Source organism: Pseudorasbora parva, chromosome 21 (assembly GCF_024679245.1).
Source record: "Pseudorasbora parva isolate DD20220531a chromosome 21, ASM2467924v1, whole genome shotgun sequence".
Taxonomy (NCBI): Eukaryota; Metazoa; Chordata; class Actinopteri; order Cypriniformes; family Gobionidae; genus Pseudorasbora; species Pseudorasbora parva.
In genome coordinates this window covers 41,548,710-41,575,971 of record NC_090192.1, presented here as the reverse complement: position 1 = coordinate 41,575,971, position 27,262 = coordinate 41,548,710, and the positions used below count along the sequence as shown (strand labels likewise).

The window sequence follows — 27,262 nt, the reverse complement described above, 5'->3', positions numbered from 1 at the left end:
AGGTTTAGAGGCTGTGTTTGTGTGTGTGTGTCATGGGTAGGTTTAGGGGCCGTGTGTGTGTGTGTGTGTGTGTGTGTGTGTGATGGGTAGGTTTAGGGGCCGTGTGTGTGTGTGTGTGTGTGTGTGTGTGTGATGGGTAGGTTTAGGGGCAGTGTAGGGATAGAAAATATGGTGTACAGTATAAAAACCATTACGCCTATGGAATGTCCCCACATTTCACAAAAACAAATATGTGTGTGTGTGAGTGTGTGTGTGTGTGTGTGTGTGTGTGAGTGTGTGTGTGTGTGTGTGTGTGTGTGAGTGTTCTGCTGAACTCATCTGTCATCTAACGCCTGACGCTTTAATAATGAGCCGCTGTATAAACCCTAGAGGTGTCCATTAACTGTTCCCGGTTTAATCATCCGACGCTCGTGTAACTCTGTCAATCTAACAGATCCTCTCGTGAAGGAGTTTAATAATTATAATCATCACCTCAGAATCATAATCAAGAAATCACATTTCATAAAACAGTTAAAGAATGTCCTCGCCGTCCTCTTGATGACTCTGGCTTTAATTAGTATAGCCTGTATTAGTGATGTCGGTTCTTTACAGGCTATGCTAATCTATGCCAGAATCATCTATGCAATGGATCTGAAGAAACGCCGCCTCATCATCACTGAAGAGCTGAGTCAGGAGTGTGTGTGTGTGTGTGTGTGTGATTATAAACACTCATCAGGAAACAACCGGCTCTATAGAGCACATATAGGCCGTTCCTATTGATTATTTGCTATTGTGTGTGTGTGTGTGTGTTTATGTGTTTATGTTCGTGTTTGTGTGTGGGCGTGTGTGTGTGTGTGTGTGTGTGTGTGTGTGTGTGTGTGAGAGAGAGTGTGTATGTGTGTGTGTGTGAGAGAGAGAGAGAGTGTGTGCGTGTGTCTATATGTGTGCGCGTGTGTGTGTGTGTGTGTGTTTGTTTTTATTACATAGTGGGGTCCTCAACACGTTTGCACACTCACATAGTGGGGACCAAAAACATAGTGGGGACCAAATCGCCGGTCCCCACAATGTTTTGCTTGTAATCGGCTCAGGAGGCGGTGCTGATATGCCTACTGCAGTTTTTTTTAATGATCCCCTCCATGAACAAAAACCGGACTTTTGTGTATGAGTGTGTGTGGCTGCACTGCTCTACAGCGCCCCTGTAGCCTGGTCGCGGAACTGCACCTATGCACACAGATATGACGTAATACATGAAGGTACACATTTTTTCAACTGCTCATGCGCGAATCGCTTAATTAAACGACAAAAAACTCTTTAAACAGTGTCTGCCAACGGGGAAAGTACATTCGTACAGGTAATTAACCTACTTGTGAATATTAAATTACATAATTCAATAAATAAACATCACAAATTCGAATTATTTTTAAGAATGTTGATGCAATGGAGTTTTCTAATGAGATTAATTAACGTTAACGTTTTTTATCAGAATCATAATATTGAATGTGTCTAATGAACTATTGATAAATTAAAACTTCACATCGTTATACAATTTGAAGTGTTTACATGTGCATGTTACTGCGTATTATAAGTGTTATAAACTGCGGCGTGTTGGGAGATTGTGAGACCGCGTGACATCGCTGAATCACTGGAACCAGAGGAACGACGAGAGACGGCCTGTTGAAATGAGACCCGAGAAGAATAAAACCATTAAAAGAAGCGGAAGATCATGTTCTCCGTGGCATCGACAAGACCGACGCACTGGAGGCCAAACACATAAACGATTATAAAGGTAACTGTTAGGTTTGTAAAGAACTTTGTTGTTGTGACTGGATTGTGATTAGAAGTACGGCGCTCCCAACATGGCCCGGGAAATATAAATATATATCATGGCCATGAATAGGAAATCTTCCACCAATTAATTATGAATCTGCTATTTCTTATTTTTGTTACCATGATGATATAGCAGAGCCTAGTATTGCTAGCAGGACTCGTTTCTTATTGGTAACATGAGTGTTAAATATAAAGTTAATAACATATGTTTTAACTATGATTTAAGTGGTTTAAAAATACTAAATAAGTAACCATGATTATTTTATGGAATTTGGGTCCATTGGAATATAAATAATATTGTTTGTTTCAGCAGTTTAAATTGCTCTTTGTGATAGTATCTGTAAATTAATGAAAGAAATAAGCATGCGTTGTGAAAGCATGTTGAATACATTGGTTAAACAGTTTAACTTAAGTTAAAACAGTTTAACTTAAACTATTACAAAGCTTAAAAGTTGTTTACATTTTACTTACCATAAATGTATTAGTTACATGTCTGGAAGGAATTCAATTGTCTCTCTCTCTCTCCCACTCCCCCCTTTTTTCAGGTTTTGGAGTGTTTGCCTTAATTCCTTTTATTAAAGGAGATTTTGTTGTCGAATATAGGGGAGAAACGATCACCTTAATTGAAGCTGAACAAAGAAGAGAGGCCAATCGTGACACTTTTTTTTATGTTTGACTTCATCTGGCAGAACAAGAAGTGGAGGTAGGGTGTTTTGTTTTTTGTTTGTTTGTTTAATGAATACACTTTAAAATTTACAGTAAAAAAGTTACTTTCATTTTGTTCACATTCAAATTTGTCTTGCTGTGGTTTGTTAGACAAAATGATTATTTTTTGTTTCCTGAAGCATTGATGCTACTCATGAGGATGGCTCCCTTGGCCGCCTTATATATGATGATCACATAAACCCAAATTGTACAATGAAAAGGATTATCGTTGAGGGAAAACCTTGTTTGTGCCTATTCGCTGCAAGAGATATCATTCCTGGAGAGGAACTCGCATATGACTATGGAGGAAGTCACTGGCCTTGGAGAAAGGTTTGGCAAAATTTGACAACTTTTATCATTTGTACAGTAGAGGAAATGGATAAAGTATATAAATAAACAACTAGAACAATGCTCTATATTTTTGTTGACCTCCATACATTATCCCAAATGTTTCCAACTATGTTTGAAACCAAATAAATTCTAATTCAAATAAGAAATTTTAGCCATTGTAGTGGTGTCATTGCATATATATAAAATTTATGACGTTTCTATGCGGGTATGTCATTGTTAACAGGTGACACCACTACAAATTGTTTTTTGTTTTTTTTTGTTTGTTTTTTTTGTGGTGATAAATGTATGTGAGGGAATAAAAGCCTTTAAAATTGCTTAAAATACATATATAATAGCAATGAAGCAATAATAATTTTGGTTCAAATCAAGTATCAAAGCATTGTTTTATGGTTTTCAAGTTTGAAATGATTGTTCAAGTTGTATGGTTGTATTAAACAAAAATGTCAAAATATGTAATATTTAAAAAATACTGACTAAACAACAATTAATTCAAATGTTCACTTGATCATTAACATTTGGCCATTTCTGTACAACAGAATTGCTACGGCTACTGTCACTTCCTGAACAAGAATATGTGGCCGTCAAAACATGCAAACTTCAATGAACAGAATATTTAGTAAGATAATATATTGTCCTGTGTTAGTGAAGGTTTAATTTAATTTATCTTTTATTTAATGGAATAGTGGACTTAGTGAATTCACAATAGCACTTTGCTAAAGTAAGAGTTTAAAATGGTTTAAATGCATAGTGCAGCCGTAGAAAAGCGGTTTAATGCGTTTCATGGATTCTCATCCATAGAATGCACCACTTTGGGTATTTTGCCAGTTAATCAACAGTTAAACAAGTAATCATATATTTTTTTTAAATCAAGTACTCCTTAATGTAATCATGGAATCTTGACACCCCTTATGTACGCCATTCAAATCCTTTGGTACACACACTTCACAGGTTTGGCATGGTGGGGACCTTGTCTAATAAGTAAAGACTTGTAACTATTTTTTATATAACTTTATTACAGCCTCCATGCAAGGATGATGACAACATGACAGCCATAGAGAACTGCTCTGAGGATTCTGTAACTACTGCAAGCACTTCACGATTCACAGCTGAGGTATGTGTATTTATTATCTCTGTGCCTCTTTATCTGTCTGTCTCTGTATATCTGTCTGTCTCTGTCTGTCTCTGTCTGTGCCTCTTTATCTGTCTGTCTGTGTCTGTGCCTCTTTATCTGTCTGTGCCTCTTTATCTGTCTGTCTCTGTCTGTGCCTCTATATCTGTCTGTGCCTCTTTATCTGTCTGTCTGTGTCTGTGCCTCTTTATCTGTCTGTGCCTCTTTATCTGTCTGTCTCTGTCTGTGCCTCTATATCTGTCTGTGCCTCTTTATCTGTCTGTCTGTGTCTGTGCCTCTTTATCTGTCTGTGCCTCTTTATCTGTCTGTCTCTGTCTGTGCCTCTATATCTGTCTGTGCCTCTTTATCTGTCTGTCTGTGTCTGTGCCTCTTTATCTGTCTGTCTATTAATTTCTTATATTTGGTTTTGACATGGGAAAGTCTTACACACTGTTTCCAGTGTAATGTGCATTGTGGGGTCCTTTAGTTTTAGGAAAGCCATTCAAACCCTTTGGTACACACACTTCACAGGTTTGGCATGGTGGGGACCTTGTCTAATAAGTAAAGACTTGTAACTATTTTTTATATAACTTTATTACAGCCTCCATGCAAGGATGATGACAACATGACAGCCATAGAGAACTGCTCTGAGGATTCTGTAACTACTGCAAGCACTTCACGATTCACAGCTGAGGTATGTGTATTTATTATCTGTCTGTGCCTCTTTATCTGTCTGTGCCTGTATATCTGTCTGTCTCTGTCTGTCTCTGTCTGTGCCTCTTTATCTGTCTGTCTGTGTCTGTGCCTCTTTATCTGTCTGTGCCTCTTTATCTGTCTGTCTCTGTCTGTGCCTCTATATCTGTCTGTGCCTCTTTATCTGTCTGTCTGTGTCTGTGCCTCTTTATCTGTCTGTGCCTCTTTATCTGTCTGTCTCTGTCTGTGCCTCTATATCTGTCTGTGCCTCTTTATCTGTCTGTCTGTGTCTGTGCCTCTTTATCTGTCTGTGCCTCTTTATCTGTCTGTCTCTGTCTGTGCCTCTATATCTGTCTGTGCCTCTTTATCTGTCTGTGCCTCTTTATCTGTCTGTCTGTGTCTGTGCCTCTTTATCTGTCTGTCTATTAATTTCTTATATTTGGTTTTGACATGGGAAAGTCTTACACACTGTTTCCAGTGTAATGTGCATTGTGGGGTCCTTTAGTTTTAGGAAAGCCATTCAAACCCTTTGGTACACACACTTCACAGGTTTGGCATGGTGGGGACCTTGTCTAATAAGTAAAGACTTGTAACTATTTTTTATATAACTTTATTACAGCCTCCATGCAAGGATGATGACAACATGACAGCCATAGAGAACTGCTCTGAGGATTCTGTAACTACTGCAAGCACTTCACGATTCACAGCTGAGGTATGTGTATTTATTATCTGTCTGTGCCTCTTTATCTGTCTGTCTCTGTCTGTGCCTCTTTATCTGTCTGTCTCTGTCTGTGCCTCTTTATCTGTCTGTGCCTCTTTATCTGTCTGTCTGTGCCTCTTTATCTGTCTGTCTCTGTCTGTGCCTCTTTATCTGTCTGTGCCTCTTTATCTGTCTGTCTCTGTCTGTGCCTCTTTATCTGTCTGTGCCTCTTTATCTGTCTGTCTGTGTCTGTGCCTCTTTATCTGTCTGTGCCTCTTTATCTGTCTGTCTCTGTCTGTGCCTCTTTATCTGTCTGTGCCTCTATATCTGTCTGTGCCTCTATATCTGTCTGTGCCTCTTTATCTGTCTGTCTGTGTCTGTGCCTCTTTATCTGTCTGTGCCTCTATATCTGTCTGTGCCTCTTTATCTGTCTGTCTGTGTCTGTGCCTCTTTATCTGTCTGTCTCTGTCTGTGCCTCTTTATCTGTCTGTGCCTCTTTATCTGTCTGTCTGTGTCTGTGCCTCTTTATCTGTCTGTGCCTCTTTATCTGTCTGTCTGTGTCTGTGCCTCTTTATCTGTCTGTCTATTAATTTCCTATATTTGGTTTTGACATGGGAATGTCTTACACACTGTTTCCAGTGTAATGTGCATTGTGGGGACCTGTAGTTTTAGGAAAGCCATTCAAACCCTTTGGTACACACACTTCACAGGTTTGGCATGGTGGGGACCTTGTCTAATAAGTAAAGACTTGTAACTATTTTTTATATAACTTTATTACAGCCTCCATGCAAGGATGATGACAACATGACAGCCATAGAGAACTGCTCTGAGGATTCTGTAACTACTGCAAGCACTTCACGATTCACAGCTGAGGTATGTGTATTTATTATCTGTCTGTGCCTCTTTATCTGTCTGTGCCTGTATATCTGTCTGTCTCTGTCTGTCTCTGTCTGTGCCTCTTTATCTGTCTGTCTGTGTCTGTGCCTCTTTATCTGTCTGTGCCTCTTTATCTGTCTGTCTCTGTCTGTGCCTCTATATCTGTCTGTGCCTCTTTATCTGTCTGTCTGTGTCTGTGCCTCTTTATCTGTCTGTGCCTCTTTATCTGTCTGTCTCTGTCTGTGCCTCTATATCTGTCTGTGCCTCTTTATCTGTCTGTCTGTGTCTGTGCCTCTTTATCTGTCTGTGCCTCTTTATCTGTCTGTCTCTGTCTGTGCCTCTATATCTGTCTGTGCCTCTTTATCTGTCTGTGCCTCTTTATCTGTCTGTCTGTGTCTGTGCCTCTTTATCTGTCTGTCTATTAATTTCTTATATTTGGTTTTGACATGGGAAAGTCTTACACACTGTTTCCAGTGTAATGTGCATTGTGGGGTCCTTTAGTTTTAGGAAAGCCATTCAAACCCTTTGGTACACACACTTCACAGGTTTGGCATGGTGGGGACCTTGTCTAATAAGTAAAGACTTGTAACTATTTTTTATATAACTTTATTACAGCCTCCATGCAAGGATGATGACAACATGACAGCCATAGAGAACTGCTCTGAGGATTCTGTAACTACTGCAAGCACTTCACGATTCACAGCTGAGGTATGTGTATTTATTATCTGTCTGTGCCTCTTTATCTGTCTGTGCCTGTATATCTGTCTGTCTCTGTCTGTCTCTGTCTGTGCCTCTTTATCTGTCTGTCTGTGTCTGTGCCTCTTTATCTGTCTGTGCCTCTTTATCTGTCTGTCTCTGTCTGTGCCTCTTTATCTGTCTGTGCCTCTTTATCTGTCTGTCTCTGTCTGTGCCTCTTTATCTGTCTGTCTGTGTCTGTGCCTCTATATCTGTCTGTGCCTCTATATATGTCTGTGCCTCTTTATCTGTCTGTGCCTCTTTATCTGTCTGTCTGTGTCTGTGCCTCTTTATCTGTCTGTCTGTGTCTGTGCCTCTTTATCTGTCTGTCTGTGTCTGTGCCTCTTTATCTGTCTGTGCCTCTTTATCTGTCTGTCTATTAATTTCTTATATTTGGTTTTGACATGGGAAAGTCTTACACACTGTTTCCAGTGTAATGTGCATTGTGGGGACCTGTAGTTTTAGGAAAGCCATTTAAACCCTTTGGTACACACACTTCACAGGTTTGGCATGGTGGGGACCTTGTCTAATAAGTAAAGACTTGTAACTATTTTTTATATAACTTTATTACAGCCTCCATGCAAGGATGATGACAACATGACAGCCATAGAGAACTGCTCTGAGGATTCTGTAACTACTGCAAGCACTTCACGATTCACAGCTGAGGTATGTGTATTTATTATCTGTCTGTGCCTTTTTATCTGTCTGTGCCTCTTTATCTGTCTGTCTGTGTCTGTGCCTCTTTATCTGTCTGTGCCTCTTTATCTGTCTGTGCCTCTTTATCTGTCTGTCTCTATCTGTGCCTCTTTATCTGTCTGTGCCTCTTTATCTGTCTGTGCCTCTATATATGTCTTTGCCTCTTTATCTGTCTGTGCCTCTTTATCTGTCTGTCTCTGTCTGTGCCTCTTTATCTGTCTGTGCCTCTTTATCTGTCTGTCTGTGTCTGTGCCTCTTTATCTGTCTGTGCCTCTTTATCTGTCTGTCTCTGTGCCTCTATATCTGTCTGTGCCTCTATATATGTCTGTCTCTGTCTGTGCCTCTATATATGTCTGTGCCTCTTTATCTGTCTGTGCCTCTTTATCTGTCTGTCTGTGTCTGTGCCTCTTTATCTGTCTGTCTCTGTCTGTGCCTCTATATATGTCTGTGCCTCTTTATCTGTCTGTGCCTCTTTATCTGTCTGTCTGTGTCTGTGCCTCTTTATCTGTCTGTCTGTGTCTGTGCCTCTTTATCTGTCTGTCTGTGTGTGCCTCTTTATCTGTCTGTCTGTGTCTGTGCCTCTTTATCTGTCTGTGCCTCTTTATCTGTCTGTCTGTGTCTGTGCCTCTTTATCTGTCTGTCTGTGTCTGTGTCTCTTTATCTGTCTGTGCCTCTTTATCTGTCTGTCTGTGTCTGTGCCTCTTTATCTGTCTGTCTGTGTCTGTGCCTCTTTATCTGTCTGTCTGTGTCTGTGCCTCTTTATCTGTCTGTGCCTCTTTATCTGTCTGTCTATTAATTTCTTATATTTGGTTTTGACATGGGAAAGTCTTACACACTGTTTCCAGTGTAATGTGCATTGTGGGGACCTGTAGTTTTAGGAAAGCCATTCAAACCCTTTGGTACACACACTTCACAGGTTTGGCATGGTGGGGACCTTGTCTAATAAGTAAAGACTTGTAACTATTTTTTATATAACTTTATTACAGCCTCCATGCAAGGATGATGACAACATGACAGCCATAGAGAACTGCTCTGAGGATTCTGTAACTACTGCAAGCACTTCACGATTCACAGCTGAGGTATGTGTATTTATTATCTGTCTGTGCCTCTTTATCTGTCTGTCTGTGTCTGTGCCTCTTTATCTGTCTGTGCCTCTTTATCTGTCTGTCTCTGTCTGTGCCTCTATATATGTCTGTGCCTCTATATATGTCTGTGCCTCTTTATCTGTCTGTGCCTCTTTATCTGTCTGTCTGTGTCTGTGCCTCTTTATCTGTCTGTGCCTCTATATCTGTCTGTGCCTCTTTATCTGTCTGTGCCTCTTTATCTGTCTGTGCCTCTATATCTGTCTGTGCCTCTATATCTGTCTGTGCCTCTTTATCTGTCTGTGCCTCTTTATCTGTCTGTCTGTGTCTGTGCCTCTTTATCTGTCTGTGCCTCTATATATGTCTGTGCCTCTTTATATGTCTGTGCCTCTATATATGTCTGTGCCTCTTTATCTGTCTGTGCCTCTATATATGTCTGTGCCTCTATATATGTCTGTGCCTCTTTATCTGTCTGTGCCTCTATATCTGTCTGTGCCTCTTTATCTGTCTGTGCCTCTTTATCTGTCTGTGCCTCTATATCTGTCTGTGCCTCTTTATCTGTCTGTGCCTCTTTATCTGTCTGTGCCTCTTTATCTGTCTGTGCCTCTATATCTGTCTGTGCCTCTATATCTGTCTGTGCCTCTTTATCTGTCTGTGCCTCTTTATCTGTCTGTGCCTCTTTATCTGTCTGTGCCTCTTTATCTGTCTGTCTGTGTCTGTGCCTCTTTATCTGTCTGTGCCTCTTTATCTGTCTGTCTCTGTCTGTGCCTCTATATCTGTCTGTGCCTCTTTATCTGTCTGTCTCTGTCTGTGCCTCTTTATCTGTCTGTGCCTCTTTATCTGTCTGTCTCTGTCTGTGCCTCTTTATCTGTCTGTGCCTCTTTATCTGTCTGTCTGTGTCTGTGCCTCTTTATCTGTCTGTGCCTCTTTATCTGTCTGTGCCTCTTTATCTGTCTGTGCCTCTTTATCTGTCTGTCTCTGTCTGTGCCTCTTTATCTGTCTGTGCCTCTTTATCTGTCTGTCTGTGTCTGTGCCTCTATATCTGTCTGTGCCTCTATATCTGTCTGTGCCTCTTTATCTGTCTGTGCCTCTTTATCTGTCTGTGCCTCTATATATGTCTGTGCCTCTATATATGTCTGTGCCTCTTTATCTGTCTGTGCCTCTTTATCTGTCTGTCTATTAATTTCTTATATTTGGTTTTGACATGGGAAAGTCTTACACACTGTTTCCAGTGTAATGTGCATTGTGGGGTCCTTTAGTTTTAGGAAAGCCATTCAAACCCTTTGGTACACACACTTCACAGGTTTGGCATGGTGGGGACCTTGTCTAATAAGTAAAGACTTGTAACTATTTTTTATATAACTTTATTACAGCCTCCATGCAAGGATGATGACAACATGACAGCCATAGAGAACTGCTCTGAGGATTCTGTAACTACTGCAAGCACTTCACGATTCACAGCTGAGGTATGTGTATTTATTATCTGTCTGTGCCTCTTCATCTGTCTGTCTCTGTCTGTGCCTCTTTATCTGTCTGTGCCTCTTTATCTGTCTGTGCCTCTTTATCTGTCTGTGCCTCTATATCTGTCTGTGCCTCTATATCTGTCTGTGTCTGTGCCTCTTTATCTGTCTGTGCCTCTTTATCTGTCTGTGCCTCTCTGTCTGTGCCTCTCTGTCTGTGCCTCTTTATCTGTCTGTGCCTCTTTATCTGTCTGTGCCTCTTTATCTGTCTGTGCCTCTCTGTCTGTGCCTCTTTATCTGTCTGTGCCTCTTTATCTGTCTGTGCCTCTTTATCTGTCTGTGCCTCTTTATCTGTCTGTGCCTCTCTGTCTGTGCCTCTCTGTCTGTGCCTATCTGTCTGTGCCTCTTTATCTGTCTGTGCCTCTCTGTCTGTGCCTCTCTGTCTGTGCCTCTTTATCTGTCTGTGCCTCTTTATCTGTCTGTGCCTATCTGTCTGTGCCTCTTTTTCTGTCTGTGCCTCAGTGTCTCTGTCTGACAGAGATTTTCTTTTTTCCACTTCATTTTCATATTTTTATTTCTTTTTTGTTCTTAACAGCCTTTGGTTGATTACTCAGACAGCGACGATGGCGTTGTGTGTTCTAAAAATATGAATTCTTATAAAAAGGTATTTTTATTTAATTTTATTTACTTCCATTTGTTTTTATCTTCTCATACCGAAATTGCATTATTTTTAGCTGAATAATGTGAAGCACATTTAAAAGGACAAATAAAAGTATTTTGGACCACCTTAAAATATGTTTTCTAAATGCAAGTTGCTATTGTGAATAATTCAACAATTTCGTACATATGCGGTTTATTTTGATTGGTCTTAATTAAAATTCATCTAGTGACATGGGAATTCTCCAGTCGTTTATTGTGCATAAAATACAACACAGCTAAAAATCCAATAAATAACTAACTGTATAATTCTGATGTACAATCTACAATTGTTTAATACAATTTCACTGCAATATTAAGTTATAGTCAGAGGTGTATAATTTCTAATTTCACTAGAATAGTCTTAAAGGGATCCCATGGTGTTGAGACTTGTACGGCTTAATATAACATAAATGATGTCTCTTACTGAATTATGTGGTAGAAAACCCATGAAAGATCTACGTTATTTAAAAAATCGATTTTATATTTGGACCATGGGCGGCGCCATTTTGTTTGCGTTCTAGGTTGATGACGTAGAGTGGTTGAACTCCTCAATCAGCTGGCGTTACCCGTTGCTATTTTTACCACAACGCAATTCGAAAATTGTTTCAGAGTTAAACAAAACAAATGAATTGCTTTGTAATTGTACTTAAAACACACTCAAACATACATGTACACACAAACTCACCTACACAAGTCACAAACAGATCGGCGGGCGCGCACACACACACCTGACTGCTCTGTCTCAATCGCATGCATCATCACCAAAACATCCTGCCTCTCTTCCTCACGTTACTTTATCCCATCGTCCTACCTAGATATTTCCCTCTGCTGGTCACATTAGGCATTATAGTTAATCTACTATCAACAGTCTATCTAGGGAACAGGATGTGTTGAACAGGATATCAACACAGGGATTGAGGGTTATGTATGCGCGCGCAGTGCGTGCGCGTGTGTGTGTGTTCGCGCCGATCTGTTGGGGTGTGTGTGTGTGTTCGCGCCGATCTGTTGGGGTGTGTGTGTGTGTGTGTTCGCGCCGATCTGTTGGGGTGTGTGTGAGAGTCTGTGTGAGAGAGAGAGTTTGTGTGCACATGTATGTTTGAGTGCGTGAAGTCGGACAGCTGTTTGTAAATCGGCTTTACTCGTTATTGCGGTGGAACGTGAGACTGAATGACTGCACTCGAACTGTCCACTATGGTGTCGGACAACACTACAAATGTCCGTCCATTCAAATAATGCCCTATTTAAGGGTATAGGGTCGATTTCAGATTCAGCCCCTGTCGTGGAGACTGAGCAGCCCAACATCTCGATTGAGACAGAGCCTGTCGTGTGCGCGCCCGCCGATCTGTTTGTGACTTGTGTAGGTGAGTTTGTGTGCACATGTATGTTTGAGTGTGTTTTAAGTATAATTACAAAGGAATTCATTGGTTTTGTTTAACTCTGAAACAATTTTCGAGTTGCGTTGTGGTAAAAATAGCTACGGGTAATGCCAGCTGATTGAGGAGTTCAACCACTCTACGTCATCAACCTAGAACGCAAACAAAATGGCGCCGCCCATGGTCCAAATATAAAATCGATTTTTAAAATAACGTAAATCTTTCATGGGTTTTCTACTACATAATTCAGTAAGAGACATCATTTATGTTATATTAAGCCATACAAGTCTCAACACCAGGGGATCCCTTTAAGGTGCTTGGTTACTATATTGTTTGTTTTTAATATTGTTTGGTAATGGTTCATGACCTGTTTTGTTAAAGGGATAGTTCACCCAAAAATTTTAATTTTAATTAATTGCTCACCCTCATGTCGTTTCACACCCATAAGACATTCTTGGCCACAAGATATTTTTGGTGATATCCAAGTGCTTTCTTTCTCTCCATCTGGAGTTAGAATGACAGGCAAAAGTTCAGATTTCATCAACATTATTTCAATCTGTTTTCTGAAGATGAATAAGGGTCTTATGGGTTTGGAACAACATGAGGATGAGTAATGTTAATGATAGAATTTTCATTTTTGAGGGAACTATCCCTTTAAATTGATAGACATGGATAGAGCGTTTAACAAATGTTGACTTAAAAGATACAGATTTTACACATTCATTTTAAAGTGTAAAAAAAGCAACAGTTCTTTTTCATTATATGAGAAACATACATTTTTTAGATCATTTAAAACTTGTCATTGTGATGTTTTTGTTTTTAGAGATCCGTGATTCGTGATGATTCAGATGATCTCTTTGAAAATTCCAGTGTAAACAGTGATGATGACCATACAGACATTCAAAATGACATCAGAAGGAATCGTGCACCATTTGCAATTAGTGAACAACATTCCGCTTGTACCACAACATCCAAAAGAGCGAAAAACACCAGAGTAAGTGTTAATTACTTGAATAGCTTGAACAGAACAGAACAGAACAGAACAGATCAGAACAGAATAGAATAGAGAATAGCCTATGATAGAGGATAAAATTAACTGAATGGTCATTGTCTTTCAAGGCTAGATGGAAGATTGCTGAGTACTCAGATGGATCGAGTGAAGATGAGTTATCTGTCAGTGAGGAAGAGTACATTCCTGACACATCAGAGAGTTACACATCAGATAGTGGCATGAGCTTTACTGCTTCACCAAAAGGTAAAGAAGAAAAGTTACAGATTTTGCCAGTCCGGAGCAGTTCAGCTGTGAACAGAATCAAAAAGTTCAGTACTCAAAGCAGCAGTGATATTTTTATTTATGCTGAATAAAGTCGTAGTTTTTGTTCGAATCATTGATCGATTCACTGATTCATGACCGTTTGAATCTTTTTTTGAAGAACGCGGAAGAGAAGACGATGCTGAATAAAGTCGTAGTTTTTGTTATTTTTGGACCAAAATGTATTTTCGATGCTTCAAGAGACTCTAATTAACCCACTGATGTCACATATGGACTACTTTGATGATGTTTTTATTCCCTTTCTGGACATGGACAGTATAGTGTGCATACACTTGCATACGCTCTCGGACTAAATATAAAATATCTTAAACTGTGTGTGAAGATGAGCGGAGGTCTTACGGGTGTGGAACGACATTAGGGAGAGGAGTTAATGACATTTCATTTTTGGGTGAACTAACCCTTTAACATGCATTTGTGGTCTCATGAATCTATTTGTTCCTGGTCATGACGTTTTGACTGAGCACAAATGATGTTTAACTTTATATATTTATTTTGAATTTTACGATAGCACACCGCTGATTTTGTAGCATACTTTGACTGAAATCTTTGCTTGCTTTATTTATTTCTTCTTATATAAGACTCTTATACTTTGTACTTATACCTTTTATAATGGATATTATTGTTCATTAAAACTGACATTAACAAAAATGTCGTGCTTTCCAGCATACACCCTACCCCCCTACCAAGTAAGGGTACTATTGGCAGTGAAAACACAAGCCTGATCAGGGTTACCCAACCGTACTGTACTGAACTGTACCACTCAGTGAAATAAAACCACTGGTTGATGCATTGTTGATGCAAGTGCTTCTCATGAGTAAAATGCTAATGTGTTCCCCCCACAGGTTACGTTAAGAAGACGGACTGGAACAAACATGAGATACAGGCTGTGGAGGCGCATATGATGAGGTTTATTAACAACCGCAAAATTCCAGGAAAGGCGGACTGCATGAGGTGTAAAGAGGCGGAACTTGCACTTAAAAATAGAGAGTGGTCCACACTTAAATTTTACATCAAAAATCTCCGCTCTAAACAGAAAAGATCTGACACATTAATTGGCACACTGGCAGATTAAATTGTTCATTGGTAGAAACAAGCTTTTATAGCTTTAAAACAAGCGTCCATAGTCACATGGTTATAACTAAATAGACCATCAGTTCCATATTATTGTATAATCCTTATCTGCTTCAAATGTATATATTTTTTTCTTCTATAAACGCAGGCATGGTAGACTTTAATGCTAAAGTTACTTGAGAATGCAGTGTTGGTCATGAAGGGTTTTAGTAATTCATAATTTTTTAAAACTCGTATAATGTTTACTGTGAACATCTTCATGAATGTTTTAAGCTAATGTTTCTTGACTTGGCTATGGTGACGTACTGATGTTATGAGTTTTGAAAATGTCATATACTGTATTACACATTTTTTTACTCAACCTTGAAAAGTACTAACAATGTTGTTTATACATATAAAACAAACATCTACAAAATCAATTAAAGCATGGAGCAAATTAGAGCTCCTGTTTTGTCTAAAGTACTGCAGATTGTCTTTTGTGTGTGAGTTCGGGTGTTTGGTGTGTGAGTTCGGTCCCCACAGTGACCAAAGACTGGCGTTTGGTGTGTGAGTTCAGTCCCCACAGTGACCAAAGACTGGCGTTTGGTGTGTGAGTTCAGTCCCCACAGTGACCAAAGACTGGCGTTTGGTGTGTGAGTTCAGTCCCCACAGTGACCAAAGACTGGCGTTTGGTGTGTGAGTTCAGTCCCCACAGTGACCAAAGACTGGCGTTTGGTGTGTGAGTTCAGTCCCCACAGTGACCAAAGACTGGTGTTTGGTGTGTGAGTTCAGTCCCCACAGTGACCAAAGACTGGTGTTTGGTGTGTGAGTTCAGTCCCCACAGTGACCAAAGACTGGTGTTTGGTGTGTGAGTTCAGTCCCCACACTGACTAAAGACTGGTGTTTGGTGTGTGAGTTCGGTCCCCACACTGAATAAAGACTGGTGTTTGGTGTGTGAGTTCGGTCCCCACAGTGACCAAAGACTGGTGTTTGGTGTGTGAGTTCAGTCCCCACACTGACTAAAGACTGGTGTTTGGTGTGTGAGTTCAGTCCCCACACTGACTAAAGACTGGTGTTTGGTGTGTGAGTTCGGTCCCCACAGTGACCAAAGACTGGTGTTTGGTGTGTGAGTTCAGTCCCCACAGTGACCAAAGACTGGCGTTTGGTGTGTGAGTTCAGTCCCCACAGTGACCAAAGACTGGCGTTTGGTGTGTGAGTTCGGTCCCCACAGTGACCAAAGACTGGCGTTTGGTGTGTGAGTTCAGTCCCCACAGTGACCAAAGACGGGTGTTTGGCGTGTGAGTTCAGTCCCCACAGTGACCAAAGACTGGCGTTTGGTGTGTGAGTTCGGTCCCCACAGTGACCAAAGACTGGCGTTTGGTGTGTGAGTTCAGTCCCCACACTGACTAAAGACTGGTGTTTGGTGTGTGAGTTCGGTCCCCACAGTGACCAAAGACGGGTGTTTGGTGTGTGAGTTCAGTCCCCACAGTGACCAAAGACGGGTGTTTGGTGTGTGAGTTCAGTCCCCACAGTGACCAAAGACGGGTGTTTGGTGTGTGAGTTCGGTCCCCACACTGACTAAAGACTGGCGTTTGGTGTGTGAGTTCGGTCCCCACACTGACTAAAGACTGGCGTTTGGTGTGTGAGTTCGGTCCCCACAGTGACCAAAGACGGGTGTTTGGTGTGTGAGTTCGGTCCCCACACTGACTAAAGACTGGTGTTTGGTGTGTGAGTTCGGTCCCCACAGTGACCAAAGACGGGTGTTTGGTGTGTCAGTTCGGTCCCCACACTGACTAAAGACTGGTGTTTGGTGTGTCAGTTCGGTCCCCACACTGACTAAAGACTGGTGTTTGGTGTGTGAGTTTGGTCCCCACACTGACTAAAGACTGGTGTTTGGTGTGTGAGTTCGGTCCCCACAGTGACTAAAGACTGGTGTTTGGTGTGTGAGTTTGGTCCCCACACTGACTAAAGACTGGTGTTTGGTGTGTCAGTTCGGTCCCCACACTGACTAAAGACTGGCGTTTGGTGTGTGAGTTCGGTCCCCACACTGCCCAAAGACTGGTGTTTGGTGTGTGAGTTCGGTCCCCACACTGACTAAAGACTGGCGTTTGGTGTGTGAGTTCGGTCCCCACACTGACTAAAGACTGGCGTTTGGTGTGTGAGTTCGGTCCCCACACTGACTAAAGACTGGCGTTTGGTGTGTGAGTTCGGTCCCCACACTGCCCAAAGACTGGTGTTTGGTGTGTGAGTTCGGTCCCCACACTGACTAAAGACTGGCGTTTGGTGTGTGAGTTCGGTCCCCACACTGACTAAAGACTGGCGTTTGGTGTGTGAGTTCGGTCCCCACACTGACTAAAGACTGGCGTTTGGTGTGTGAGTTTGGTCCCCACACTGACTAAAGACTGGTGTTTGGTGTGTGAGTTCGGTCCCCACACTGACTAAAGACTGGCGTTTGGTGTGTGAGTTCGGTCCCCACACTGACTAAAGACTGGCGTTTGGTGTGTGAGTTCGGTCCCCACACTGACTAAAGACTGGTGTTTGGTGTGTGAGTTCGGTCCCCACACTGACTAAAGACTGGTGTTTGGTGTGTGAGTTCGGTCCCCACACTGCCCAAAGACTGGTGTTTGGTGTGTGAGTTCGGTCCCCACACTGACTAAAGACTGGCGTTTGGTGTGTGAGTTCGGTCCCCACACTGACTAAAGACTGGCGTTTGGTGTGTGAGTTCGGTCCCCACACTGACTAAAGACTGGTGTTTGGTGTGTGAGTTGGTCCCCACACTGACTAAAGACTGGCGTTTGGTGTGTGAGTTCAGTCCCCACACTGACTAAAGACTGGCGTTTGGTGTGTGAGTTCAATCCCCACACTGACTAAAGACTGGTGTTTGGTGTGTGAGTTCGGTCCCCACACTGACTAAAGACTGGCGTTTGGTGTGTGAGTTCGGTCCCCACACTGACCAAAGACTGGCGTTTGGTGTGTGAGTTCGGTCCCCACACTGACTAAAGACTGGCATTTGGTGTGTGAGTTCGGTCCCCACACTGACCAAAGACTGGCGTTTGGTGTGTGAGTTCAGTCCCCACAGTGACCAAAGACTGGCGTTTGGTGTGTGAGTTCGGTCCCCACAGTGACCAAAGACGGGTGTTTGGTGTGTGAGTTCGGTCCCCACAGTGACCAAAGACTGGCGTTTGGTGTGTGAGTTCGGTCCTCACACTGACTAAAGACGGGTGTTTGGTGTGTGAGTTCGGTCCCCACACTGACTAAAGACGGGTGTTTGGTGTGTGAGTTCAGTCCCCACAGTGACCAAAGACTGGCGTTTGGTGTGTGAGTTCGGTCCCCACAGTGACCAAAGACGGGTGTTTGGTGTGTGAGTTCGGTCCCCACAGTGACCAAAGACTGGCGTTTGGTGTGTGAGTTCGGTCCCCACAGTGACCAAAGACGGGTGTTTGGTGTGTGAGTTCGGTCCCCACAGTGACCAAAGACTGGCGTTTGGTGTGTGAGTTCAGTCCCCACAGTGACCAAAGACTGGCATTTGGTGTGTGAGTTCGGTCCCCACAGTGACCAAAGACGGGTGTTTGGTGTGTGAGTTCGGTCCCCACAGTGACCAAAGACTGGCGTTTGGTGTGTGAGTTCGGTCCTCACACTGACTAAAGACGGGTGTTTGGTGTGTGAGTTCGGTCCCCACAGTGACCAAAGACGGGTGTTTGGTGTGTGAGTTTAGTCCCCACACTGACTAAAGACTGGTGTTTGGTGTGTGAGTTGGTCCCCACAGTGACTAAAGACTGGGGTTTGGTGTGTGAGTTCGGTCCCCACACTGACTAAAGACTGGTGTTTGGTGTGTGAGTTTAGTCCCCACACTGACTAAAGACTGGTGTTTGGTGTGTGAGTTGGTCCCCACAGTGACTAAAGACTGGGGTTTGGTGTGTGAGTTCGGTCCCCACACTGACTAAAGACTGGTGTTTGGTGTGTGAGTTCGGTCCCCACACTGACTAAAGACTGGCGTTTGGTGTGTGAGTTCGGTCCCCACAGTGACCAAAGACGGGTGTTTGGTGTGTGAGTTCGGTCCCCACACTGACTAAAGACTGGGGTTTGGTGTGTGAGTTCGGTCCCCACACTGACTAAAGACTGGTGTTTGGTGTGTGAGTTCGGTCCCCACACTGACCAAAGACTGGTGTTTGGTGTGTGAGTTCGGTCCCCACACTGACTAAAGACTGGCGTTTGGTGTGTGAGTTCAGTCCCCACACTGCCCAAAGACTGGTGTTTGTTGTGTGAGTTGGTCCCCACAGTGACCAAAGACGGGTGTTTGGTGTGTGAGTTCGGTCCCCACAGTGAATAAAGACTGGCGTTTGGTGTGTGAGTTGGTCCCCACAGTGACTAAAGACTGGCGTTTGGTGTGTGAGTTCGGTCCCCACACTGAATAAAGACTGGCGTTTGGTGTGTGAGTTCGGTCCCCACACTGGATAAAGACTGGCGTTTGGTGTGTGAGTTCAGTCCCCACACTGCCCAAAGACTGGTGTTTGGTGTGTGAGTTGGTCCCCACAGTGACCAAAGACGGGTGTTTGGTGTGTGAGTTCGGTCCCCACAGTGACCAAAGACTGGCGTTTGGTGTGTGAGTTCGGTCCCCACAGTGACTAAAGACTGGCGTTTGGTGTGTTAGTTCGGTCCCCACACTGAATAAAGACTGGCGTTTGGTGTGTGAGTTCGGTCCCCACACTGAATAAAGACTGGCGTTTGGTGTGTGAGTTCGGTCCCCACAGTGACTAAAGACGGGTGTTTGGTGTGTGAGTTCGGTCCCCACACTGAATAAAGACGGGTTGTGTGTTTGCTGGACCCCAGATATACTCAATACCTGAAATGTCCCCACAAGTGACCACTGTGTCAGGTTTATAATTTTTTTAGTGAAATATTTAAAATCTGAAGTGATACTTTTAAACAGGCTTTTTAGTTTTTGTCAACTAATTTTTTTTAGGTCTGTAGGATCATAGGAAAGGGTGGTCCTCACTATGTAGCATGCTGACAGGTGATCCCCACAATGCACAAAAACAAGTATGTGTGTGTGTGTGTGTGTGTGTGTGTGTGTTTGTGAGAGTGTGTGAGAGAGAGAGAGAGAGAGAGAGAGTGTGGGTGTGAGAGAGAGAGAGAGAGTGTGTGGGTGTGAGAGAGAGAGAGAGAGAGTGTGTGGGTGTGAGAGAAAGAGAGAGAGAGAGCGTGTGTGTGTGTGTGTGTGTGTGTGTGTGAGAGAGAGAGTGTGTATGTGTGTGTGTGTGTGTGTGAGAGAGAGTGTGTATGTGTGTGTGTGTGTGTGTGAGAGAGAGAGAGTGTGTGCGTGTGTCTGTATGTGTGCGCGCGTGTGTGTGTGTGTGTGTTTGTGAGTGTGAGAGAGAGAGAGAGAGAGAGAGAGAGAGAGAGAGAGAGAGAGAGAGAGAGAGAGAGAGAGAGAGAGAGAGAGTGTGGGTGTGAGAGAGAGAGAGAGTGTGTGGGTGTGAGAGAAAGAGAGAGAGCGTGTGTGTGTGTGTGTGTGTGTGTGTGTGTGTGTGTGTGTTTGTGAGAGTGTGTGAGAGAGAGAGAGAGAGAGAGAGAGTGTGGGTGTGAGAGAGAGAGAGAGAGAGAGAGAGAGAGAGAGTGTGTGTGTGTGTGTATTTTTCTCTCTTCTGATGGTGTATTATAGTCTGTAACATGTCAATATAAAAATAAATATGTTTCTTAATCAGACGTGATGTGTCATGTCTAGTAATATTAGAGCGGGGCACGTTGTCACATGTTTTAAATGAATTTTATATTAATCAGTTTCAGTTCCAAAACAACATTTTGATATTTCTGCATGATCATGGATCTGTGTTTCATACTCAACCCATTAAATTCCTGTATGTTTGAGGAGTAAATGTTCCCCTGTGACAACTAGCCCCGGTTTGATTAATACACACACACACACACACACACACGTTTGTTTTTGTGACATATGGGGACTCTCCATAGGCGTAATGGTTTTTATACTGTACAAACCGTATTTTCTATCCCCTTACACTGCCCCTAAACCTACCCATCACACACACACACACACACACACACACACACACACACACACACACACACACACACACACACACACACACACACACACACACACACACTGCCCCTAAACCTACCCATCACACACACACACACACACACACACACACACACACACACACACACACACACACACACTGCCCCTAAACCTACCCATCACACACACACACACACACACACACACACTGCCCCTAAACCTACCCATCACACACACACACACACACACACACACACACACACACACACACTCAGTGGAAGTCCAGGATATTCTGCTTGAGCAGTGAAGCCTTCACTCATATCTGCAGCCTTTTGATTAATGCAGAGGAGAATAACCCCTGAGGATCCCCCCCCCCCCCCCTCTCTCTCTCTCTCTCTCTCTCTCTCTCCCTCTCCCTCTCTCCCTCCCTCTCCCGCTCCCTCTGCTCATCCAGTCACAGTAATTCTGTTGATCTTTTATATTTTCAGAAGAGTGAGTATTTTCCAATGCAAATCTCAGTGTCATTATGCTACAGTATTTGTATGTATGCTGCATGTATTTGGTTTACAGGCTGTTGCAGAGGTGTTGCTAGGGTGTTCTAGGTGTTCTTGCTGAGGTGTTGTGTTGCTATGGTGTTCTAGGTGTTCTTGCTGAGGTGTTGCTATGGTGTTCTAGGTGTTCTTGCTGAGGTGTTGCTAGGGTGTTCTAGGTGTTCTTGCTGAGGTGTTGCTAGGGTGTTCTAGGTGTTCTTGCTGAGGTGTTGCTAGGGTGTTCTAGGTGTTCTTGCTGAGGTGTTGCTATGGTGTTCTAGGTGTTCTTGCTGAGGTGTTGCTATGGTGTTCTAGGTGTTCTTGCTGAGGTGTTGCTATGGTGTTCTATGTGGTTGAGGAGGTGTTGCTATGGTGTTCTAGGTGTTCTTGCTGAGGTGTTGCTATGGTGTTCTAGGTGTTCTTGCTGAGGTGTTGCTATGGTGTTCTAGGTGGTTGAGGAGGTGTTGCTAGGGTGTTCTAGGTGTTCTTGCTGAGGTGTTGCTATGGTGTTCTAGGTGTTCTTGCTGAGGTGTTGTGTTGCTATGGTGTTCTAAGTGTTCTTGCTGAGGTGTTGCTAGGGTGTTCTAGGTGTTCTTGCTGAGGTGTTGCTGTGGTGTTCTTGCTGAGGTGTTGCTATGGTGTTCTAGGTGGTTGAGGAGGTGTTGCTAGGGTGTTCTAGGTGTTCTTGCTGAGGTGTTGCTATGGTGTTCTAGGTGTTCTTGCTGAGGTGTTGCTATGGTGTTCTAGGTGGTTGAGGAGGTGTTGCTAGGGTGTTCTAGGTGTTCTTGCTGAGGTGTTGCTATGGTGTTCTAGGTGGTTGAGGAGGTGTTGCTAGGGTGTTCTAGGTTTTCTTGCTGAGGTGTTGCTATGGTGTTCTAGGTGGTTGAGGAGGTGTTGCTAGGGTGTTCTAGGTGGTTGCAGAGGTGTTGCTAGGGTGTTCAAGGTGGTTGCAGAGGTGTTGCTATGGTGTTCTAGGTGGTTGAGGAGGTGTTGCTAGGGTGTTCTAGGTGGTTGAGGAGGTGTTGCTTGGGTGTTCTAGGTTTTCTTGCTGAGGTGTTGCAATGGTGTTCTAGGTGGTTGAGGAGGTGTTGCTAGGGTGTTCTAGGTGGTTGCAGAGGTGTTGCTATGGTGTTCTAGGTGGTTGCTGAGGTGTTGCTAGGGTGTTCTAGGTGTTCTTGCAGAGGTGCTGCTAGGGTGTTCTAGGTGGTTGCAGAGGTGTTGCTAGGGTGTTCTAGGTGGTTGCAGAGGTGTTGCTAGGGTGTTCTTGCAGAGGTGTTGCTAGGGTGTTCTAGGTGGTTGCAGAGGTGTTGCTATGGTGTTCTAGCTGTTCTTGCAGGGGTGTTGCTAGGGTGTTCTAGGTGGTTGCAGAGGTGTTGCTAGGGTGTTCTAGGTGGTTGCTGAGGTGTTGCTAGGGTTGCTGAGGTGTTGCTAGGGTGTTCTGGGTGGGTGCTGAGGTGTTGCTAGGCTGTTCTAGGTGGTTGTTGAGGTGTTGCTAGGGTGTTCTTGCAGAGGTGTTGCTAGGGTGTTCTAGGTGGTTGCAGAGGTGTTGCTATGGTGTTCTAGGTGGTTGCTGAGGTGTTGCTATGGTGTTCTAGGTGTTCTTGCTGAGGTGTTGCTATGGTGTTCTAGGTGTTCTTGCTGAGGTGTTGCTAGGGTGTTCTAGGTGTTCTTGCTGAGGTGTTGCTAGGGTGTTCTAGGTGTTCTTGCTGAGGTGTTGCTAGGGTGTTCTAGGTGTTCTTGCTGAGGTGTTGCTATGGTGTTCTAGGTGTTCTTGCTGAGGTGTTGCTATGGTGTTCTAGGTGTTCTTGCTGAGGTGTTGCTATGGTGTTCTAGGTGTTCTTGCTGAGGTGTTGCTAGGGTGTTCTAGGTGTTCTTGCTGAGGTGTTGCTAGGGTGTTCTAGGTGTTCTTGCTGAGGTGTTGCTAGGGTGTTCTAGGTGTTCTTGCTGAGGTGTTGCTATGGTGTTCTAGGTGTTCTTGCTGAGGTGTTGCTATGGTGTTCTAGGTGTTCTTGCTGAGGTGTTGCTATGGTGTTCTATGTGGTTGAGGAGGTGTTGCTATGGTGTTCTAGGTGTTCTTGCTGAGGTGTTGCTATGGTGTTCTAGGTGTTCTTGCTGAGGTGTTGCTATGGTGTTCTAGGTGGTTGAGGAGGTGTTGCTAGGGTGTTCTAGGTGTTCTTGCTGAGGTGTTGCTATGGTGTTCTAGGTGTTCTTGCTGAGGTGTTGTGTTGCTATGGTGTTCTAAGTGTTCTTGCTGAGGTGTTGCTAGGGTGTTCTAGATGTTCTTGCTGAGGTGTTGCTGTGGTGTTCTTGCTGAGGTGTTGCTATGGTGTTCTAGGTGGTTGAGGAGGTGTTGCTAGGGTATTCTAGGTGTTATTGCTGAGGTGTTGCTATGGTGTTCTAGGTGTTCTTGCTGAGGTGTTGCTATGGTGTTCTAGGTGGTTGAGGAGGTGTTGCTAGGGTGTTCTAGGTGTTCTTGCTGAGGTGTTGCTATGGTGTTCTAGGTGGTTGAGGAGGTGTTGCTAGGGTGTTCTAGGTTTTCTTGCTGAGGTGTTGCTATGGTGTTCTAGGTGGTTGAGGAGGTGTTGCTAGGGTGTTCTAGGTGGTTGCAGAGGTGTTGCTAGGGTGTTCTAGGTGGTTGCAGAGGTGTTGCTATGGTGTTCTAGGTGGTTGAGGAGGTGTTGCTAGGGTGTTCTAGGTGGTTGAGGAGGTGTTGCTTGGGTGTTCTAGGTTTTCTTGCTGAGGTGTTGCAATGGTGTTCTAGGTGGTTGAGGAGGTGTTGCTAGGGTGTTCTAGGTGGTTGCAGAGGTGTTGCTATGGTGTTCTAGGTGGTTGCAGAGGTGTTGCTATGGTGTTCTAGGTGGTTGCTGAGGTGTTGCTAGGGTGTTCTAGGTGTTCTTGCTGAGGTGTTGCTAGGGTGTTCTAGGTGTTCTTGCTGAGGTGTTGCTAGGGTGTTCTAGGTGTTCTTGCTGAGGTGTTGCTATGGTGTTCTAGGTGTTCTTGCTGAGGTGTTGCTATGGTGTTCTAGGTGTTCTTGCTGAGGTGTTGCTATGGTGTTCTATGTGGTTGAGGAGGTGTTGCTATGGTGTTCTAGGTGTTCTTGCTGAGGTGTTGCTATGGTGTTCTAGGTGTTCTTGCTGAGGTGTTGCTATGGTGTTCTAGGTGGTTGAGGAGGTGTTGCTAGGGTGTTCTAGGTGTTCTTGCTGAGGTGTTGCTATGGTGTTCTAGGTGTTCTTGCTGAGGTGTTGTGTTGCTATGGTGTTCTAAGTGTTCTTGCTGAGGTGTTGCTAGGGTGTTCTAGGTGTTCTTGCTGAGGTGTTGCTGTGGTGTTCTTGCTGAGGTGTTGCTATGGTGTTCTAGGTGGTTGAGGAGGTGTTGCTAGGGTGTTCTAGGTGTTCTTGCTGAGGTGTTGCTATGGTGTTCTAGGTGTTCTTGCTGAGGTGTTGCTATGGTGTTCTAGGTGGTTGAGGAGGTGTTGCTAGGGTGTTCTAGGTGTTCTTGCTGAGGTGTTGCTATGGTGTTCTAGGTGGTTGAGGAGGTGTTGCTAGGGTGTTCTAGGTTTTCTTGCTGAGGTGTTGCTATGGTGTTCTAGGTGATTGAGGAGGTGTTGCTAGGGTGTTCTAGGTGGTTGCAGAGGTGTTGCTAGGGTGTTCAAGGTGGTTGCAGAGGTGTTGCTATGGTGTTCTAGGTGGTTGAGGAGGTGTTGCTAGGGTGTTCTAGGTGGTTGAGGAGGTGTTGCTTGGGTGTTCTAGGTTTTCTTGCTGAGGTGTTGCAATGGTGTTCTAGGTGGTTGAGGAGGTGTTGCTAGGGTGTTCTAGGTGGTTGCAGAGGTGTTGCTATGGTGTTCTAGGTGGTTGCAGAGGTGTTGCTATGGTGTTCTAGGTGGTTGCTGAGGTGTTGCTAGGGTGTTCTAGGTGTTCTTGCAGAGGTGCTGCTAGGGTGTTCTAGGTGGTTGCAGAGGTGTTGCTAGGGTGTTCTAGGTGGTTGCAGAGGTGTTGCTAGGGTGTTCTTGCAGAGGTGTTGCTAGGGTGTTCTAGGTGGTTGCAGAGGTGTTGCTATGGTGTTCTAGCTGTTCTTGCAGGGGTGTTGCTAGGGTGTTCTAGGTGGTTGCAGAGGTGTTGCTAGGGTGTTCTAGGTGGTTGCTGAGGTGTTGCTAGGGTTGCTGAGGTGTTGCTAGGGTGTTCTGGGTGGGTGCTGAGGTGTTGCTAGGCTGTTCTAGGTGGTTGTTGAGGTGTTGCTAGGGTGTTCTTGCAGAGGTGTTGCTAGGGTGTTCTAGGTGGTTGCAGAGGTGTTGCTATGGTGTTCTAGGTGGTTGCTGAGGTGTTGCTATGGTGTTCTAGGTGTTCTTGCTGAGGTGTTGCTATGGTGTTCTAGGTGTTCTTGCTGAGGTGTTGCTAGGGTGTTCTAGGTGTTCTTGCTGAGGTGTTGCTAGGGTGTTCTAGGTGTTCTTGCTGAGGTGTTGCTAGGGTGTTCTAGGTGTTCTTGCTGAGGTGTTGCTATGGTGTTCTAGGTGTTCTTGCTGAGGTGTTGCTATGGTGTTCTAGGTGTTCTTGCTGAGGTGTTGCTATGGTGTTCTAGGTGTTCTTGCTGAGGTGTTGCTAGGGTGTTCTAGGTGTTCTTGCTGAGGTGTTGCTAGGGTGTTCTAGGTGTTCTTGCTGAGGTGTTGCTAGGGTGTTCTAGGTGTTCTTGCTGAGGTGTTGCTATGGTGTTCTAGGTGTTCTTGCTGAGGTGTTGCTATGGTGTTCTAGGTGTTCTTGCTGAGGTGTTGCTATGGTGTTCTATGTGGTTGAGGAGGTGTTGCTATGGTGTTCTAGGTGTTCTTGCTGAGGTGTTGCTATGGTGTTCTAGGTGTTCTTGCTGAGGTGTTGCTATGGTGTTCTAGGTGGTTGAGGAGGTGTTGCTAGGGTGTTCTAGGTGTTCTTGCTGAGGTGTTGCTATGGTGTTCTAGGTGTTCTTGCTGAGGTGTTGTGTTGCTATGGTGTTCTAAGTGTTCTTGCTGAGGTGTTGCTAGGGTGTTCTAGGTGTTCTTGCTGAGGTGTTGCTGTGGTGTTCTTGCTGAGGTGTTGCTATGGTGTTCTAGGTGGTTGAGGAGGTGTTGCTAGGGTGTTCTAGGTGTTCTTGCTGAGGTGTTGCTATGGTGTTCTAGGTGTTCTTGCTGAGGTGTTGCTATGGTGTTCTAGGTGGTTGAGGAGGTGTTGCTAGGGTGTTCTAGGTGTTCTTGCTGAGGTGTTGCTATGGTGTTCTAGGTGGTTGAGGAGGTGTTGCTAGGGTGTTCTAGGTTTTCTTGCTGAGGTGTTGCTATGGTGTTCTAGGTGGTTGAGGAGGTGTTGCTAGGGTGTTCTAGGTGGTTGCAGAGGTGTTGCTAGGGTGTTCTAGGTGGTTGCAGAGGTGTTGCTATGGTGTTCTAGGTGGTTGAGGAGGTGTTGCTAGGGTGTTCTAGGTGGTTGAGGAGGTGTTGCTTGGGTGTTCTAGGTTTTCTTGCTGAGGTGTTGCAATGGTGTTCTAGGTGGTTGAGGAGGTGTTGCTAGGGTGTTCTAGGTGGTTGCAGAGGTGTTGCTATGGTGTTCTAGGTGGTTGCAGAGGTGTTGCTATGGTGTTCTAGGTGGTTGCTGAGGTGTTGCTAGGGTGTTCTAGGTGTTCTTGCAGAGGTGCTGCTAGGGTGTTCTAGGTGGTTGCAGAGGTGTTGCTAGGGTGTTCTAGGTGGTTGCAGAGGTGTTGCTAGGGTGTTCTTGCAGAGGTGTTGCTAGGGTGTTCTAGGTGGTTGCAGAGGTGTTGCTATGGTGTTCTAGCTGTTCTTGCAGGGGTGTTGCTAGGGTGTTCTAGGTGATTGCAGAGGTGTTGCTAGGGTGTTCTAGGTGGTTGCTGGGGTGTTGCTAGGGTTGCTGAGGTGTTGCTAGGGTGTTCTGGGTGGGTGCTGAGGTGTTGCTAGGCTGTTCTAGGTGGTTGTTGAGGTGTTGCTAGGGTGTTCTTGCAGAGGTGTTGCTAGGGTGTTCTAGGTGGTTGCAGAGGTGTTGCTATGGTGTTCTAG

At 44.3% G+C, this 27,262-nt stretch overlaps 2 protein-coding genes and 1 long non-coding RNA gene across 4 annotated transcripts in view; all 3 read left to right on the top strand.

Moving 5' to 3' along the window:
• Positions 1–27,262, top strand: part of chrm3b (cholinergic receptor, muscarinic 3b) — a 52,205-nt gene that overhangs the window by 15,942 nt on the left and 9,001 nt on the right. The gene's annotated exons all lie outside the window — the stretch shown is intronic.
• On the top strand, positions 957–4,664 carry LOC137056220 (uncharacterized). The gene is made up of 6 exons (XR_010900241.1): positions 957–1,330; positions 1,566–1,765; positions 2,352–2,509; positions 2,652–2,841; positions 3,881–3,973; positions 4,572–4,664. It is a non-coding gene; the product is annotated as an uncharacterized lncRNA (long non-coding RNA).
• On the top strand, positions 10,130–15,085 carry LOC137055953 (uncharacterized). The gene is made up of 5 exons (XM_067429876.1): positions 10,130–10,218; positions 10,808–10,876; positions 13,108–13,278; positions 13,404–13,539; positions 14,460–15,085. Exons 1-5 carry the CDS (start codon positions 10,150–10,152, stop codon positions 14,687–14,689), a joined length of 675 nt encoding a protein of 224 aa, XP_067285977.1. The 5' UTR covers positions 10,130–10,149; the 3' UTR covers positions 14,690–15,085.

Excerpts from the sequence above, each read along its gene's own strand:
- LOC137055953 (XM_067429876.1), top strand. The coding sequence starts at position 10,150 with ATGACAGCCATAGAGAACTGCTCTGAGGATTCTGTAACTACTGCAAGC. Across the intron at positions 10,877-13,107 it reads ATATGAATTCTTATAAAAAG|AGATCCGTGATTCGTGATGA; the intron begins GTATTTTTATTT and ends TTTTGTTTTTAG. Across the intron at positions 13,540-14,459 it reads CTTTACTGCTTCACCAAAAG|GTTACGTTAAGAAGACGGAC; the intron begins GTAAAGAAGAAA and ends TTCCCCCCACAG.